Consider the following 19,678-nt stretch of genomic DNA (forward strand, 5'->3'; position numbering starts at 1 on the left):
AAGATTTGTGGGCTAAACCCGCAGCTGGTAAAAATAAATGCAATTGCAAGGAAATAGCTGGAGCAGCTTTGCATTCCACCAGCCAGAAAGCCAGTCTTGAGCACTCATTTTTCTGGGGAAGTGTTTTTGGGTTAGAGATCAACTGCTCACTGTGTATCAGTGCAGGACAAATACAAACAAGATTGTCTCCTGCCTTGGGCGTATGAAGGAAGAGATTTAACAGGGCATTTGCCAGAAATGCATCTGTTCTCATCACCTTTACCAGATAGAAGAGCCCACTCTGGAGTGGCACAGGCTGGATGCTCTGCTGCTGCCTGGGTAAATGCAGGGAGCTGGGCTGAGGCCAGCAGCATGGGTGAAGGGTTGGATGCCTTCCAGGTGGCAGGTCTGAATCTGTAAGAGGAGAGGGTTAGCTCAGCTATCTCAGGTTGCAGTTCCCCTTGAACCATAATTAATGAAAGATAAACATTCTTAGGCTGCTGAGGTGAACTGTCAGCTGAAAATGTAAATTTATCTGAATTCATTTGGTTCCCTCTGGATTTGTATATGTCTGAAATGATACTGTGATTTGATTTTCTTTGCACATACAGGTAATTTGCCCTAAATGTGGTTGTTTTGGTTTTGGCTGTTTTGGGTTTTTTGTTTGTTTGTTTGTTTTGTTTTATTTCAAATGGATTAAACTGTGGTGTTTACTCTTTGAACATTAATATTTTCTGGGCTACTAGACAAATGAATAATTACATGCTTTGGTGATTTTATATGTATGTAAAGGAAGATTAGTTTCTCCTTCTTAAGTCCACGTTTCCATTAGCAGTGTCCAGTGCCATGCTGTTCTTTTTTTGTCATGTCTCTTCAATGACTGTTCCCCTTTTTCCTCTAGCTCTTTGTAAACCACCTGGGCACTGTTGTTACAGATCTCAGTCTTGTCCTTTGCTTTCATGCTCCATTTGCTGCCACAGTATGATATGTTTTTGTAGGTAACCAAACAAGTTTCCTCCTGTTCCCTCTCCTGCAACATCTTCAGCTTTTGATCACCTCCTGGAGAGCTTCCTCATCTTTGTCATGAGAATTTACCTTCCTTTCTTGAACTAGAGGTCACTGCTGGGATGTGCATCTTCTCTGTGATGCATGTGGAATGTGGACTGGAGAAAAATTATTATTTTTTTTTTAATGTCCTTTTTTTGCTTTTTTGAAGCTCTGTAGAGGCATTTGAAGCACATTTGAAGGATTGTTGGTACTTGGGCCAAAAGCTACCAGGCTATGGGGAGACTCAGCCCCTTTCTTGGTGAGGAACACAGGCCAGGTAGAAAATCCCTGCGGGGCTGTGAGCTTTGAAGAGGTTAATTTAAAGGGAAAAAACAGAGACATTTTCAAAAGTCATAGAATCACAGAATGGTTTGGGTTGGAAGGAATCTTAAAGATGATCTCATTCCAACTCTCCTGCATTGGCAGGAACACCTGCCACTAGATCAGGTTGCTCCAAGCCCCATCCAGCCTGGCCTTCTACACTTTAAAAATTGTGGAGAAGAGTATGTTCAAAGAGTCAACTTTGGGGACACACACGCACAAAATGTAGGTTCATCTCTTGATCCACACGGAATTACATAGGATGGTAGAAATACTTAGTGACTGCAGATGCTTGAGTGATTGCATTTACTTATCTGAATAGAACAGCTCCTGTCAGGTTCCCTGTTGAATGCCACACATTTCTCAAGGAGAACAAGTTGCATTTTAAGTGTTCCTGCTTGAATGATCCTCTATTCCCTGTATTCACATCTATGACATTGTATGCCCATGGCCCTTTGACAGTGATAGTGCCACAGATTCTTATTTACCCAGCAGCTGCTCTTGGCAGCCTGGATTAATTTACATTACAGGTATTAATTACAAGGAAGGGCCATTGTTCAGCCTTGTGCTGCTTTGCTGTGCTTGTGAAGCCTTAGGATTGTATGACGGTGGCTGAGCCTTTGTGCAAGGCATGAGCTCAAAACTGAAGTCAGGTGCTGGTTTTCTTTTGAGCTTTGGGGGTTCTCAATAACTCTGAGGGTGTCTGATGTCCTACCAAAGTGGTGGGGAAGGAGAACATTAGTAATAGCTTGGAGCTGCACTAATAAGAACTACTGACCCACTGGAGATGCAAAAGCAAATTAAGTTTAGGAGCCAGTTCCCAGCCCATTGTCTGATACCTGCAGACTGGTCATGAATCACTTGTGACACTCTGTGGACAGACCCTTATGTCTCCCACACCATGAGGAGTGTCATTTGGTTGGTCTTCACTTTCCCTGCTGGTCTGCAGCCCTGGAGCTGCTCTTCACCCTCTGCAGCTGGGACACCAGGGCAGCGACTTTCTCCATCCCTGCCTGTGATGAGTACAACTTTTATTGCCCAACTGTAAAGCAGGGAGTCTTGAGATTTGGCCTTCAGATAAACTGAAGAGTGTTTTGAGATGTAAAACTGGAACATTTTTGCAAGGCTGTGTTTTGTCCCAGTTCATAAAAGAAGCTGAGGTCTGATTGGGTTAGATGATATGTTAGTTATCCATGGGCCACCTTCTCTCTGGGGTACCAAGAGGCTTTTGTCACTATTTAGCTGGTTGGGGTTAACCTGGGCTCTCTGAAGTGTATCCTCCAGTTTTCCTCAGAAAGCAGGGAAAATTTGTAGTTAGTTACCACCAAAACATATTGGCGTTCTTCATTACCTTTAAAACCTCTCCCTAAGCAAAACAACTCTCTGGACTTGCTCTTTTCCTGAGAGAATGCAGGAATATTCATCCACAAAGGAGGCCTTTCCTCACTAAGTCCTTAAAACCAAATTCAAGAGCCTGGATACTTGAAAATTACTTTGGTCTTCGTTGTGAAGGCAGTTTATGCTACCTTGTCAAATTTTGGTCAATTCTTGCCAACTTGCCTGTTGCAAACAAGGTTCAGAGCCAAAAGCAGATTTCCAGCTGGCTCCTTGGCCATCATCACCCTGGAATTTTTAAGACACAATGGGCTATACATATGCATGGGACAGCAGCTCATGTCAAATTGTTTCAAGGCTGCATATTCATGGTAGGACAGAACCTCCTATGTGACCTCAAACTGTAAAACTCCTCTATTCTGTGCTTTTTCTGGGTAAAATTTAGTTTAATTCATCTATTAATAATGAATGTGTTTATAATGGGTGCCTTGCAGTGCTGTGTAATGAGGAGCAGTGCAGTTACAACCCATAGCACACCCAGACCTTGAGGATGTGAACATCCGATAGTTGCGTTGCCTTTATTTTTTTCATACTTAAAAAGACTATTTGATATTGGTTTTTATTTTAGGTTTAGTCAGTATTATGTCAAAACTGATTGCAGGACCAGATCAGGTGCAGCTGTGCTATACCAAGGGCTAAGCCTGCACTGGTTCTTGCAGGCAGACAGGAGTTTTCTGCCTTGCTGAGACAAAGATGAGCTTTGAACTGAAAGATCAGTTGTTGTGTCAGTTCTGGCCTGATTTGGGGTTGATATATTTTGCCTCTCAGGTTTTGCATGGGTACATCCTAAGGGACAATGGCTGTAAGGTCACACTGAGCAATTGAGAGCTGGATTCCTGTAAAGGTAGAGGGAGTGGCAAAAGGTGCCTGTGTGCTTCTACATGCAATGGGCAGCCTTGCCTTTAAGAAAAGGGAACAATATGTATTACAATTACAAATGTTCAGCTGATCAAGTTGCAGGTCAGCCCCAATCCATTAGTCTTTCACAAGCTGCTTTGAATCATTGGTCTGTCCTTATCTGGGGTAAAGTTAATGAGATCACAGGAGAAGACTTGGACAGTTTGTGTTCATGGTGGGTCAGAGGAGAAGAGCACAGGTACAAAGACATGGAACAGTTTCCTTTGAAAGCAGGAGAAGCAGTCCTGGCAGTGGTTGTCAAAGCAGTCTGTGCACATAAAGAAGCAGCCTGTGCTGGACTCCTTTGCCTGGTGTGCCTTGGAAGAGCATCTCTGCAAGCACACGTAGAGTTAACATGCCCTGGATACTCTCTGAGGTTTCTAGATCCACTAGGACCTAAAACTCATATATTTGAGCTGGGAATCTGAGCTGTGTTATTTCTTTCTTCTGCCAAGGAGTTTGTATTAAAACTTCACAGTTCATTGTCCAGAGTTTTAATGTTGGCTGACTTGTCTTAAAAGGCACTGACCTGGCTTGAGGAAACACTTGGGCAGTAGATAATGATGCACATGTTTGATGTTGAGTCAGTAGCTAAATCCTTCCTATCTCAATGGGATACCTAGGACCCTCAAGGCTGGACTGGATCTGAACTGAAGCTGTGGCCAATACTTCTCTGTAAGGTATTGGCACAAGAAGGTCTGATAAGGAGCCACATTTTGGATGTGGAACACTTGGTTGATGGCACTTGGCAACCTTGTTTTACAAATCACCAGGCCTGGAGATTGGGGCTGGTCCCTATTCCTCAACCAGGATTCAAAATTAGGTGTTACATTTTGGAAATTTTCATAACCAGCAAACCTAAAAAGGTTATTTCCAAGGAGGTAGAAGATGGGGGTAATGAAATATTAATAGTTGTTACCTGCTCATCAAAACTCATTTTTGTTTACTTTGGGAACTGGAAGTATATAATCAGCACAGGAAAGTGCAGCTAAATATATTTATGAAATAAATATGAGTTGTTTACTTTTAAATAATGGTGAGTACCCCCTGTATTGAGGATGGGACCTTGCTGCATGATGAGACATTCAATAAACAAAGTTTGCAGAAGGAGTAATAGATTTTACTAGCCAGCTGGTAACATTGGAAAAAAACCTGTTATGCTCTCTAGCACATGGAATATCCAAAAATGTAATGAGTTGTTGGTTGGCTTTTAAATACGGATTTTACTTTGCCCATCTTGTATTGCTGTGTTTAAACCAAGGCAGCTATGGACATTTTACTAGTAATGCATTTCTTGCTTGTTGTTTAGTCTTTAAAGATGGGTAGGGGCAATGAGAAACTGGATTGCTGAAATAAAAAGAAACACTGGTGACTTGTAAACCAAATGGAAACAAGACTCACGGGGCTCAGAAATTGAATGGAAATAGAGATTTGTAATTCATGTAAAGGACCTAGCTTTTCAAGGGAAAAAAATCTGGAGATGCATGAGACATCTCTGTGCATGGTTCATGTATAGATCTATTTGTATCCAATACAAAACAATATGTTTGTGAAGATAGGGGATAATTTTGACCAAATATCTCTAGATATTGTAATTCTTTAATATCAGTTTTGAAATAAAAGGAAGTTTATTTAAATTTATTATTTATTCAAAGAAAGACTGAAGTACAGTGATAATATTATTATTTTTATATTCTACCGTAAAATAATTTTACTATTCATTCTGAGCAGAAGTGTTTTACCCAAGAGGTTATTTTTCAGAAATCTTAGGCAATGAGATGAACAAGGATTTCAGCATTGCTGCCACAAAGTGTGTTGCCCTGTGCTAAGATCCATGTCTGTGCAACTAAACCTCTACTGTCTCTTGAGGAAGGTTGTTTAAAGCTCACTTGAAAGTGTCATCTTCACTTGGAAGTCACAGTAGGAACATCAGTTTAGCATATTGTACAAGCAAAGACTCCTGCATGGGGTAGATTGCTTCTCACAGGCTTTTCAGGGGAACAATCCAGGTTGAATCCTAATATATTTATTAACTGCTTTGATGCGTACTTTGATGTGGCAAGAGCCACACAAAATGGGGCCTGAATCTTGTGGTCTTGGGGCAGGATGGGGAGACCAAGTGGCTGAGTTCATTATAGGAAAGGCACAGTGGTTGAGCAACAATCAGCAGAGCAAATGTGATTGTTTCCTTTTCCCTTGTCTTATGCCTGCTGAGTGACAGCTACAATACCTGCTTCTCAAGAACACACTTTCAGAGAGCTCCCCTGAGACAAATGGTTGCACCAGCCTTGCACCCTCTCTGCTACCTTTGGCAACTTGCACCCCATAACCATGCAAATGCTCCTCAGCCTTTCACCCCAGTAACCTTTTCTGCTCAAATGCAATGCAAACCTCATGCTTTGTCAGCATCCCCTGCACTCCTGGCATGGTCATAATCTGCATCTCCAGGCTGAACCCTTGGTTTAAGAAGCTTGTCACCACCTCTGAAGGCACAGTTCTTTAAGAAAGATAGTTGTCAATCACCCTTGAGAAAAAGCAATGATTTTCAAGCTCTAAAACAACCCTTTGAATTCAGCCCTTTCCCTGGATGGGGGAAAAGTGTGTGCAGTTGCTTGTGCAAGGACAAGCCATGCTTTTGAGGCTGAACTGGCTCCTGGTGAACTCAGCAGGGTTCCTCTGCTTTTGCAGGGGCTGCTTTAGGTTCTATTCATGACTTGCTTCTGCATAGCTTTCTCTAGGGTCCCTGCTGCTGCAGGAGGCAGAGGAGCAAAGATTCGTGCTGGGTGCTTTCCCCTCTGCAGTGCTTGCAGCCTCCAGGGATGGTGCTGTGCTGTGTCAAGAGGCATCTTCACCAGAAGGTCCAGAGAAGGTAACCTAGGAAGAGATGGTGTTAGCCTGGTGTGATGGACTCTCTCTCAGGAGAGACAAGAAGGAAATTCAAATGCCTGCTGTGAATCAAACACGTTGGGAAGCCACATCCCATCTCTCAGCTCTTTGAAGGTTGCTCTGACCAAGAAGTCTAGCTGTCCCTGAGGAGTACACTGTCAGAAGCAGTATAAAGGAGCTTCCATTTTGACAAGTCACTGCTTTCCATCAAGAAGAGATTTTGTCAGACAGCTTCTGGTGGGCTGGGATGACTGACTTGCTCTGGCAGCCAGGAACTGAAGCATATGGACTTTAAGCCACCTTCTCAAGTGCATGCAAAAAGGCTGTGGCAGATTGGGACTGAAACTGTGCCTTTCCTGCAGACCCAGCCCTCTGCCTCTCCCTCTAGCAACAATTCTTTTAGCTTTTCATACTGGCCACAAATGTATTTCTTTGCCAGCAGCAATTCTGAGGCAGTGGCAGTGCCTCTCCCCTACCCATTCCCCCCTTCTCTCCCTTCTGGAATCTGCCTGCTCAGTGCTGAGCAGGACAGGATGGATCTTAAACATTGCCACCCTTGGGACCACTGTGGAAACAGAAGGATAATTGCTGAAAGTTGCCTTGTGAAAAGAATCCATCACTGCCTACAACTCAGCTCCCTGCTTTTAACCCAGGGCGTTTTGCTTCTGAAGGCTGTGTCATTTCTTGGTGGCTGGATTTCGAGCTGTTGACCTGCCTCATGGCAGGCCAAGCCCTGTGGAGGCAGACAGGGATGCCTAGCAGGGATTTCACTGTGCCCTGCAGGAGGAGATGACTTTAGGTTATGAAGCACAGTTGGGCATGTTCCCTGGCCTAAACCTGGTGCTCCTGCTGCTACAAACTCAGCAGCTTGTGTGTGAACACCCTATCTAATGCCCCAGATAATATTAGTGACAAAGTTTTCTTAGGCAATTCCATCCTGTGGCATTTCAGATGACCCTGATACCATATTGCTAAATAAACAGCATTAGCAGATGAATATCACATGGCTGAACAGTTAGGTGCAGCTTGCAGGTAGGAAGGATTTAGCTAGGATGTGTCCCTGCATTTTCCATGATCAGAGGCAGGAGGGAGGTTGCACAAGGACAGGGGTGCTGGGGTTGGATAAAAAGATCCTGAGTAGGGTGTAGGGCTACTGCTGCATCCCTGACTCCTTGGATGGAGATGGCAGTGGGACCAGCCTGGAAGGGGTAAAAGAGGCAGTGCCATGCCCATAGTCCCTGGGAAGCAGGGCTGGAGTGCTTGTAGCATCACAGCCCTTCACCTTTATTCTCCACAAAAATAAACCCATCTGCTCTCAGTGGAAAGAGCTTGATTCCAGCCCATGGTGCACTATTAACCTTCCCTCTTTGCTGCTGAACGCTGTGGCTGAGTTGATTAGAAACAGGCAAGCTGCCTGTCTGTCACACCTCTGCTGAATTAATGCAGGGGGGGTCATACCAGTTAGTGCCACCCTGCTGCTTCCCGGAGATTGCAATGAGCAGACACACAGCTGCATAGACAGGGAAGGTGCTGTAACTGTGCGGGACGTTTGCGCTTGAGCGTCGCAATGGGAAGAGGAAAGAAAGCAGGAAACAGTTACTGCTCTTGCTGCTGGATTTTTGATAGCTGCCCTGAGCTTGGCATCTTGCAGCTTGTGCCTCTGAAGCTGCTAATTCTGCTTCTAGGAAAGCTGCCCTCTCCTGTGCCTGCGCTGCGGCATCCTGCGCTGCTGGATGGAGTCACAGCCCACTGCGAGGAGAGGCATTCAGGAAAAATAATATCCAGGCAACATTTTGGTCTCTCTGTTTTGCGGATGAACCCAGGGCCATGTGTTGAGATTGAAAAAAGCCAACTGTGTATTTCTGAAAAGACAAAGGTTACTGTTTTAAATGGTGTCTGATTAAGGGCTTACAGAAGAGGAAACAACATCTGCCCGTGCTTGAAGAGTGCTTGACTTGAGCCAGATCTCCGCCTGGCTGCAGTGAGAGCCTTCTCCTGCATGCTTCCAGCAGCTGAATCCTCACTGGCTTTTTGAGTCCTAGCATCCCTTTCTATCTGAATTTGCACATCCATCTACCGTGCACTTCTGTGTGATGTGCTGATGTATGAAGCACAGAAGGGCGCCTGAGCAGAATGAAGAGCTGCTCTCCCTGCTGCAGCTGAGTGATTTGCTCAGAGAGGGAGGGGGCACTGGCAAAAATTCAGCACAGCTCCAGAGTGATCCCTTTTGCTTCCTGAAGCTGAAGGAACTGAAGCTGTCCTGCATGCAGGGCTGAGTGAGGCAGGTCCGGGGACTGGCTTGAGTGCAGAAGGTGTCAGAGTTGGCAACACAGACAAATAAAAACAAAAGTGGAAAACCTAGAGAGCACACACACAGTGTGATCCCATGGTTTGTGAAGCAGGGCTGTGCTATGAACTAAGCTTTGCTTGTGTTTCAGAGGATGACATAAAACCCTGGCAGCACAGTGCCACCAGCCCAAAGTGATCACCAAACTCACTGCACACCTCTGTGGGCTCAGGAATTAGCTCCATCACTGGGTTCTCTGCGCTGACACTCTGACAGCAGCGTCGCGTGTGTGGAGAGCCCTTAGGAGGACCTGGTGTTCTGAGCAGGTTGTCAAGAGATGTCATAATTTACTTCAGATCTGAAATACAGTGACGCTGAAAAAGCGTTCAAAGCACTGAGTCAGGCAAATAATTTCACCAGGGAGAAATTGCTTGCTGCCCAGATTTATTTCTGCAGAAGCTTTACAAGGTGCCATTCCTGCCCTGCTTTGGGTCACTGCTGGTGATTGCCTTTCATTGACTTGGTCTCTATGTGTCCTCCTTGGTGCTTTGCAGGTGTTCAGGCATCCTTCTGGTCTATACTTCAGAGGCATAAAGCCTGATGCTACAAGGTTAATACACCTTTTGTCGCTGCTCTTTGTCCTTCTGTGGATCCTTTAATCCCACTGGGCTCCTCTGCCCCCCCAAAAAAAAGTGGAGCAGAAAATTGATCAGTGACATCAAAATAAATGTTCTAGAGTAGGCACAAGGAGCAAAGCTTCTCTAAAAATGTAGTCTGTGATTAGAGATGTGCAACGGGTCACTTTTAGTTAGAGCAGCTTAGTGGCCAAAGGGGAGCTGTAAACTGCACCATCTCCATCCTTGGCTAATGCAAATGAAACCCTTCGCTGTTGGCAGAGCACTGCCAGGTTGTAAGAGCTCTCAGAACTAAGGCAAAACAGTTAAGGAGAAACATGAAGGCATTTTCTCCCTTCTCTGAGCCTGGCTCTGTCCTCCTCTTTCTTGTTACTAAGTATATATTGCACTTTTATCATTATTCTATTTGCAATGGCAGGTTTTGTGGTGGGGTGCCAAGAATGTCAGCTCATTTCTTAGCCCTATCAGAGCACTTCCATTACACCATGACAGGTGATTTTCCCTTCTGTTTGGGCTCTGCCCTTGTACTTCTCCCTCCAGGAGCTCAGCATATCTTTCTAGTTGAGGGGGTGGTCCAACAACCACTTCTCATACACTTCCTCCCGCATCCTCTGCCTCAGGGAACAGACACCAAAGTGTCTGCCATCTTTTTGAATAATTTTTATTATACACTAATTAAGGTGGAGGAGGTGGGTGACCCACTGTGGGACTAGTCACACAGGGCTTGTGGTGGTCCCTGATGTCTGAGGGAATTAATTTCTGGTGTTGTTGGGGAAGTGCACTCAAGCTTCTCCACCAACTGTGCACCTGCTGATGGGAAAAACTTGCTCCCCATGGGTCATGGTGCCAAACGTTTTATCTTTGCAAGGGAGGCACTTGTGTGGTTCAGCCTGTGCATTTGTTTCTTTTGCAGAAGCAGCAGGCCCAGAACTCAGAAATAAAGAGTTGATGTAGCACAGAGCTTGCAGCATCAGTGAGCCTGGGCCCAATAGCACAGGGTGCAGCAGGTGCTTTGATTCTGTACTGTTCAGTGGCAGATTTTGCATGAATCTTCACCAGTTTTGTTGTGCATCCTGCTGTCTGTCCACAGCACTGGTTCTGCACAGTGGATGTGGCATTAGACAGCTGTCATAGCTGAGTTTGTGAGGAGAAACAAGTCAGGCAAATAGATTTCTGCTGTAGATTTTGAAAGCTGCTCGTGTTTGCCCCAAGCATAGACACAGGGAAGGCCATGAGACTTTTCTCACTGGATTCAGAGAAAGCTGAGCTCATCCTTGCTGTTGTTGAGGCAAGTTAGACTTACCTTGATCTCTCTGAAGAACTTGCTTCTCGGACTCACTGACACAGCAAGTGTGAAATGTTTGAGGTGTGGCTCATCCACATGCTTGTTGAGTTATTTGGTGCCACACATGATGTAGCTTCATAGTGTCACAGTTGATGGCTTTATTCCTGTTTCTCCATTAAATTGAAAGTATGGATGGCTAGTTATTTTTAAACAGTTCAGAGTAGCAGGGTAGTCACCCTTCAACTTTTTTATGCTCGTGCAGTGTGACTGAGCTTTCCTCAAAATACTTGTCACCAGCCAGGCTTGATATAAAGCTAAGCTGCAGAAATAGCTCTAGGACAGTATTCAGACCAGAGGGGTCAGGTCTGAGCTCGGGCAGATGGTTGGCTCTGGAGCTCATTGATACATAGAAAAAAGCAAGGCTGGTTCGTAGGTCTGAGTTCATTTAATGGCCATGTATCAACATCAGAATTTGCATGTTGCTCTCATCTATTTCAGCTTTCAATGTCAAGGCCAGGAACTGAGTGATCCTCTCTTGCCCTGCACAGTGAATACCCAACTTGTCAGAGCTCTGTCTATGGATTTCATTCCTCTGTCAGAGGAGGGGGAGAGTGTACAGGATCCAGGAGCCACGGTTCAGACATGCTTTCAAAAAAAACATCAGCACGGCCTGAGCTGATTTGTACCACTAGGTTTTGTTTCAAACCATGGAGTAATGAATGACTTGGGATTTCTGCCTCTCTCCTTGCAGTCAACAAGTACGTGGTCCGAGTTTTCACTGGTGAAGTCAGTGGCAGTGGAACAGATGCAGATGTCTTCATTAATATCTTTGGTGAGAAAGGAGACACAGGTATTCAAATGTTAATCATTTCCTAAAATATTTCAACCTGCTCTGCAGGCCTGTGATCTGAACAACACACAGCAGCAATCTGGCGAATGCAGAATCATTTATCTGAAAGAAAAGCACAACAAATGGTGTTGCTAGCCCTGGGATTTCTCACAGTCCACAGCTCCTAGAGGCTGCATCTGCAGAGCAGCAGTGGTAGCTGGGCTGTGAGCATGAATGGAGTTGCCTACCACCAAGAAACCCAAACCCTGGAAAAATGCAGCGTAAACCACTAGCATAAACCAGTGCAGGAAGTGCCAGTTCACTGGGGGATCCAACACCAATGTGCATTTACAGGGCATGCAGTGAGACCTCCACGTACCCATTGCTGTGGCCATGGGTAATGCTGTCCTTTCAGTATGGCACAGCTTCTGTCTGAGCCTGCCTGGCCATTTAGAAAGATAATCTAATCAAAGTTTGTATTAGCTGGCTTTAAATTAGTGGAGGCAGGGGTATGGTGTTTTTTGGTGATGGTTTTGGTTTTGTTATTGTTTTTTTTATGTATATCATACTACAACAGTGCTCTAGGAACTAGAACTTAATTTTTAAAAATATTTTTAACTCAGTAATACTGAAAGATATGCCCAGACCAAACTCTCTGGTTCAAATCACGGAGAAGAGTGGGTGGAAATTCTTGGAGACCCAGCTAGCAAATACCCTCTCTCTTCTACACTGCACCTATCCTGTAAAATTCAGGGGAAAAAAAAATAAAAAAAAGAAAAATGACATAATGTCTATTCAAGTGTCCTTGAACAGATTATGAAACCTAGTGGATAGGTCTCATCCTTGATGAATTCTCCCAACTTGTACAAGGGGAGTAATCTGATCTCCCTAGAGACACCTGAAAGTGGGAGTCTAAATCTAAGCTGGTTGTTCATGCATTCTGTTGCATCTACACAGAGGAATAACACCCCAAGAAAATAACTTATCCCCTTCTTAGGTAAATGGGAATAACTCCTTTCCCCTGCACTGGTGCCTTCTTGGGGTTCAATCCCACTTGCAACATCACTGAAAGAGGAACTATGTTGGTTGCAACTGGGATCAGGGCTTTAATACATTTCATAAAGCCAAGATCCTGCAAGATCAGGAAAAGGCAATAACCCAGCCTGGGTCCTGATTTTAAAATAAATCCTTCCAGTGTCATGCAGCAAAAAATCTTATGTCCTGAAATGTCAAAAACTGCAGCTTGTGACCAAAGCCTTTTTTAAACAGTTCAGAGATTTCAAAAGACATCAAAAATAAAAGGGAAATGTGGTGGTATAAAAAAAAAAAAAAGATGCAAGAGCCATCTGGATATATATTTCTGAAAATTCTGAGAGCTGTAAGTAACTGTGACACTAGAGTGAAAATCCTGGTCTTTTGTGTGATCAAGAAAAGGTACATTTTTTTTACTAGAATATAATGTCCTCTGCCTTTACCTTGAATCTTGGTTGCAGAGAGCTGGTATCTGGAGAATATTTGATTCAGGCAGTGGTGACATTCCTAAATATTTCTTCAGTTACAAACACACATGTGCCAGTAACCCTTTCCTGCTTGGTTCTGTAGTATTGATTTTTTTCTCAGGTGTGAGGAAACTGGACAATGACAAAGACAACTTCGAAAAAGGAGCCGAGGACAAGTTCACACTTGATGCTCCGAATTTGGGAAAGTTAAGGAAAATTAATATAGGTCATAATAACAAGGGTGGCTCTGCTGGCTGGTTCCTCTCAAAGGTTAGTTGCTCCTGAGATGCTTAACATTAATTTACCTGCAAGAAATGCTGCCCAACATCCCATCCCAGCCTCCCCTGGCACCACTGCAGCCCATTTCCTCTTGTCCCATCCCTTGTTCCTGGGGAGCAGAGCCCGACCCCCCTGGCTCCAACCTCCTCTCAGGCAGCTGCAGAGCCAGAAGGTCTCCCCTCAGCCTCCTTTGCTCCAGCCTGGACACCCCCAGCTCCCTCAGCTGCTCCTCCTCACCCTTGTGCTCCAGACCCTGCCCCAGCTCCCTTGCCCTTCTCTGGACACGCTCCAGCCCCTCCATCTCCTTCTTGTCCTGAGGGGCCCAGACCTGACCCCAGGATTCCAGGTGCCCCCTCCCCAGGGCCCAGCACAGGGGGACCAGCCCTGCCCTGCTCCTGCTGGACACACCAGTGCTGACACAAGCCAGGATGCTGGTGCCTTCTGGGCCACCTGGGCACTCACTGGCTCATGTTCAGCTGCTCTCAACCAACACCCCAGGTCCTTTTCCTCTGGGCACTTTCCAGCCTCTCTTCCCCAAGCCTGGAGCGTTGCCTGGGGTTGGTGTGACCCAAGGGCAGGACCCAGCACTTGGCCTTGGAGAACCTCACACAATTGGCCTCAGCCAGGTGTCAATGACTTTACTGAAGTCCAGGTAGACAAAAAGCCTTTCCTTCATCCACCAGGTGGGTCCCTTAATCACAGAAGGAGTTCACATTGGTCAGGCAGGACTCAATTGCCTTGTTGTCCTGCGTGTGTTGTGTGTTGGCACTCAAGATGATCTGCTCTCTGACCTTCCCTGGCACTGAAGTTAGACAAATTCCTTGGTATTATTTTATAACAAGGCTCTAAAACTGAGAGAGAAAGAAGACAGCCTGTTGCCCAAGCAGAACAAAGAGCAGCCATTCAGCTGATGGAGAAGAGTAGCCAGCAAATGGGCTCTGGAGAGGAGGAAGACAGGTCAGCCAGCTGGTCTTGCTAGCAGAGACATCTGGTCTTGTACACTGTGTGAGATACAGATTGAGTTCACTGGATTGAAAAAGGAAAGAAAAAAGCCTGGCTTTTTACTCGCTGATTGAAATTCTATCAGTACTAATTAGCAGCAGAGAGGGATCTGCTGGAGTACTGAATACATTACATATCAGGTGCAAGTGTGTATATTAAGCTTCTGCTCTACTGTCACTCCTTGTGTAACACCTTCGATTTTTCCACCTGTATTTTACGAAGTGCTGTTTCTTTTGTCTTAGGTGATCATTGAAGACATAGGCAATAAGTGTGTGTACCAATTCCCCGTCGGACGCTGGTTTGCTTTAGATGAAGATGATGGAAAAATCCAGAGGGACATTCTTGTCGGGGGCACTGAAGCCACAGGTAAAATCATAGGCTGAATCCATGGTGAGAAATGTGAAGACAAAAAGGCCTGACAAATACGAATGGCCATGTTTTCCTTAGGAGATTGAATAACTTGTGCCCAGGGAGACCTACAGTGGACCATCTGCTGCTGACAGGCAGCTTTGTGTGAGGGTCCCTGAGCTACCATCACATTTCCCACCTCCACATCACAGTGGTGAAGCAGTGCAGGACCTAAATGCTGATTTATCACCCAGTGCACTCAAATGATGGGCTGATGGGCTGAGAATGAATGGTCTGACTTGTACTTCAGCAAGTCATTCACCAGCTTTCAGGGAGTGGATTGCTATTTCCACTGTCACCAAAGAGCCACACACTTTGGGGTCTTGGCTGGGAAACTGTGCATCCCTTTCCAAAACAAAAAAAGGCAGTGCTGAGCCCTAGAACTTGCTTTTTGATCACCCAACATTTTTAGAGCAGAGACAACCAAAAGTTATGACTCTGTTGGATGCAGATGTAAGGTAAATAAAACAAATACTGCAAGGCAGAAGATTGAGTACTATTCTGACTGTATTTATTCATTAATATAAAGGTAAGCACTTTGACTAGGCACTTGGCTGTCCTTTGCTTCATTGCATGGTCTTCAACATCTGCAGTCCTCTTACTCCTTCCACATTTGCAGGAGGAAAGTGGTCTGGAAGCAGAGTCCTGACTGCAGGATTCATGTTCGGAAAACCCAGGGAGGAAAAATGTGAAAAATTGTGTTTAATTTACAAAAAAATTCCCTTATTCCTTTGCCATTCACCACTGTGCTGTTTTTTACTGCTCTTAGGAGTTTTGTTGAAGATGTATACACAGTAAATCAGGCTTGAATACAATTCTTAACATAAACTTCAAAGAAAGTGAGGGTTGTTTAGAGAAGAGTTTGTTCTGATGCTTCTACTTAATCCAAAGTCCCCGTTGAAATTTCTGGGTGATTTAAGCAAAAAAAGCACTTGGCTTGGACCTCAACTATTTTGTACACACTCCCTAAAACACAGTTACAGCTACAAACACATGTCCCTGTTTGATGCCATGATGCAGCCCTGAGATATGCCTGTCATATGCCTTCTGAGAAGCAAGACTTGTAGGAAAAGGTGTTATCTTACTTAGACCAACAGTTAGAAAAAACAAGTTAAGTATTATGCATATAGACTTCTTTTCAGAAATATCTGCCTTCCTTCTGGCTGGGCTAACACCTCTGTCAAGCCTTGTTTTTCTGAGATCTTTAGGCTCTCACAGACACAGCAAAGGACCTACAGGCTTCAGCAGCATTATAAGCTGCTGACCCCATGTTTCCAGAGGTTTGTGGTGGTACAGATCTTGGCACCACTGTTTAAGAAACACCTTTCTAGCCTCTAAACATCCTCTGACTTGTCTGGTGCTTGGTAAAAAACAAGTGACTTAGTTGACAATTCAGGTTTTTTTTCCCTTTCTGCCCCTAATTTTCACCACAGGGTGATACAAAGCCCATACTTTTTTCCCTTGGGCCACACGACAGAGAGTTTGTTGCCACAAACCCGTGCCTCTTGGACAGTCTGAAGGCAGCTGGGCATTTCTCAGGGGTATGTGTGGAAAGAAAACAAACGGAGCATTGCAGTCTGTGTAAGCTGACAGCTAAAAAGGCCAGTGGGAAATCAGTACAGCCCAATGTAAATCCAATCAAAATTATTAGCCTCAGCCTTTTTTTTTTTTCCTCCCTTCTTTTCTTCCTAACCAAATTCCTGATTCCTTCAGGTATTGTGTACAATGTTGCTGTAGTGACGGGAGATATCAGAGGAGCTGGCACAAACTCCAAGATCCACGTCATCCTCCACGGCTCCAAAGGCTTAAAGAACAGTGGGACCATTTTCTTGGAAGGAGGTGAATTTGAGCGTGCCAGGACAGATCTGTTTAATGTGGAGATAGCTGCTCTTCTCAGCCCTCTCAGCAGAGTCACCATTGGTCATGACAACTGCGGTGTCAGTTCTGGCTGGTTTTGTGAGAAGGTGAGACAAAGTTCTTTCTGGGTAACTCTTAGACATTTTCTTACTCATAGCCTGACCACAGCAACCAAATACCGTTTAAAATATATATAAAAAAATAAAATCTGCTTGTATTTGGATGAAAATATCCCCAGTTTAATAAGTCAATATTATACATAATGCATGGTAGTAGCTGATTGCCTCAAAGGCACAGTAGATGCATAAGTCAATCACTGGCTAATTGGGTTGATTGCCCCTTTGCAGTCACAAAGATAGAGGTCGTTTTTGCTCGGTGCCAAAAGCACCTTCAGTTGTTCACCCAAGGGGCTGGACAGAAATGCAGTCTTGGATTGTGCTGAGCATTTCAAAGTTATCATCTATACTCAGACATTCCTGAAGTTTTCAGAAGCTGCTTTGGAGCTCAGGGACACACACACACACACAAGAAGTGTCTGACCACCACTGTTAGTGGGAGGGAGTGGAGCAATACGTGATGTGAGATCATGTATAAGATCAGCAGGAGCTAATGGGAGTTTTGCATCTGGGGAAGAGCAACACCATGTACCAGTACAGGTTGGGGGCTGAGCTGCTGCAGAGCAGGGTAGGAGAAAGGGACCTGGGGGTCCTGGTGGGCAGGAGGATGCCCATGAGCCAGCAATGTGCCCTTGTGGCCAAGAAGGCCAATGGCATCCTGGGGTGCCCAGGGGGTGGTTAGTAGGTCAAGAGAGGTTCTCCTTCCCCTCTGTTCTGCCTTGGTGAGGCCACATCTGGAGTATTGTGTCCAGTTCTGGGCCCCTCAGTTCCAGAAGGACAGGGAACTGCTGGAAAGAGCCCAGGGCAGAGCCACAGAGATGCTGGAGGGAGGGGAACATCTCCCTGCTGAGGAAAGGCTGAGGGAGCTGGGTCTGTTGGGCTTGGAGAAGAGGAGACTGAGGGTTGACCTCATCCATAGTTACAAATATGTAAAGGGTGAGTGTCAGGACGATGGAGTTAAGCTTTTCTCAGTGATGACCAGTGACAGGACAAGGGGCAGTGGGTGCAAATTGAAGCGTAGGAGGTTGAATGTGAATATCAGAAAAAACGTCTTCACTGTGAGAGTGACAGAGCCCTGGGCCAGGCTGCCCAGAGAGGCTGTGGAGTCTCCTCTGGAGACATTCAAACCCACCTGGACACATTCCTGTGTGATGTGCTCTGGGTGACCCTGCTCTGGCAGGGGGGTTCGACTGGGGGAGCTTTCCAGGTCCTTTCCAACCCCTAGGATGTGTGATCCTGTGATTCTGTGGTGGAGAGGGAGGCAAGCTAGGAGGACATGCAGTTTTCCTGCAAAGCAAAATAGGCTTAGGGTGTGTTTGGAGGCTTTTTGTATCCTGTGTTTCTTGCAAAACCCTGCTGCACATTAGTGTGGTTCAGGACTTGTGCTGCACACTGACACCACGCTGACTTCTGCAGCCACACTGCTTGCTCCTGCTCCTGTTTCTTTCCCCATGTGGTGCTTTGCTTCTTTCTTGTTGACCAGCTTTGGTGTCCTTCTGGAAAAGTGGGAATGACATGACAGATGGCTCCGAGATACACTCCAAATTGGGAATTGTGCAACCAATTGGTCACATTGGTCTAGAAAATCTGATTTTGAGAGAAGGACCAATATCTCCAGATCTGTCCTTGCTTCAGCTAATTAAGTTTCCATTATCAAGGTCCTGTGGGCTGCCAGTAGCAGAAGGTACAGACTTAACTTCACAGTCTCTTTTCCTAGGTGGTGGTTTACTGCCCATTCACTGGTATTGAGCAAACCTTCCCATGTGGGAAATGGCTGGATGAAGATGAAGGAGATGGTCTCATAGAGAGGGAGCTCTATGAAATGGTGTCCCTGCGCCAGAGAAGACTGAAAAGTAGGTACAAGTGCCTCCTGTAACCCCCCCCACATGACAACACTCTGAGTGTCACCCATCCAATATCACATGGGTAGACCCGTGGTCAGGTAGAGACTCAAGTGAATTAGTTTCAGCTTGAACATCCTGGGTTGGGGAGACTAAAATGAAACTTGAAAAATATTTTGAAGAATTTTACTTTTGTGTGTGTGTTTGTGTGTTTGAGTGAAGAAATTTGGCCTGGCAGTCTTCCTAGGTTCAATGGGCTTCAGGTTGCCTCAGCCACCACTCACTTCTGCAGACAAGCCAGGCTAGGTTTCTTATCTCTGCAGGAGCAGATCTCCCCTGTTCCAGATGGAAACAAAACCTAAACATAATGAAAAGACAATCCTGTGGGAAAACAGGAAGGAAAACCAAACTCTTCCCATTAGCTTCAATATCTTTACTTTTGGCCTTAAAAAAGAAACCCTCTCAGCTGTTAGTCCTGCCCCTCTGCCAAACCTGCCTCCTGAGGCACGTGTTTGAAGCCTCTTCTCTTTAGGGAGGCAGAGGCTGGGGCTTGCTGGGCAGCGTGGCTCTGTGCCATGCACTGTCCATCCATGCACACACCCTCCAGCTCCTGGCCTCCCTGGCACAAAGCAGAACAGATCACTGCTGCCTTGCCTGGGCCAGCGTGTATGTGTAAACAGAATGTTTTAATTAGGATAATAGATGCAGTTTAATCCGAATGTTTCGGGTGGGCTCCTGCTCAAGCAGCAGTTCATTTAAATAAGCTTTATCTAAATGTTAGCCAGTGTTACAACCACATTGCGCCTCTGACTCGGTCCATTTAACTAAAGCATCTGCAACCTTTAACCCTCTATTATCAGCTCTGATTGTTACTGACAGGCTAATTCCCCGGCTGCCGCAGAGCTGCAGATAGACAGGGTGCATTTGCTGTGACCTTTAGCTGCCAGATTACAGAAGAGTAAGACTTGGAGTTAGAAAAGACCTATTATGTCATCTTGCCTATCTCCCTGTGCACGCAGGACTGTCCCTTTCTGTAGAGCTGATCAAAGCTTGGTTCAGTCTCCCTTTGGGTATCCATGGTGAAATGGCTCCCTGCACAGCATGTGCAAGCTGTT

General features: G+C 45.4%; 1 protein-coding gene across 1 annotated transcript in view; it reads left to right on the forward strand.

Moving 5' to 3' along the window:
• The window catches only part of LOXHD1 (lipoxygenase homology domains 1), a 147,755-nt gene that overhangs the window by 14,707 nt on the left and 113,370 nt on the right, over positions 1 to 19,678 (forward strand). Inside the window, exons 4-8 of the mRNA XM_010005022.1 lie at positions 11,484 to 11,582; positions 13,182 to 13,330; positions 14,584 to 14,707; positions 16,463 to 16,713; positions 18,440 to 18,575. Of these exons, the coding sequence (XP_010003324.1) occupies positions 11,484 to 11,582; positions 13,182 to 13,330; positions 14,584 to 14,707; positions 16,463 to 16,713; positions 18,440 to 18,575 (759 nt within the window). The remainder of the gene's footprint in view (positions 1 to 11,483; positions 11,583 to 13,181; positions 13,331 to 14,583; positions 14,708 to 16,462; positions 16,714 to 18,439; positions 18,576 to 19,678) is intronic.

The sequence above is a fragment of the Chaetura pelagica genome, unplaced genomic scaffold, assembly GCF_000747805.2.
Source record: "Chaetura pelagica isolate M959 unplaced genomic scaffold, ChaPel_1.0 scaffold121, whole genome shotgun sequence".
Lineage (NCBI taxonomy): Eukaryota > Metazoa > Chordata > Aves > Apodiformes > Apodidae > Chaetura > Chaetura pelagica.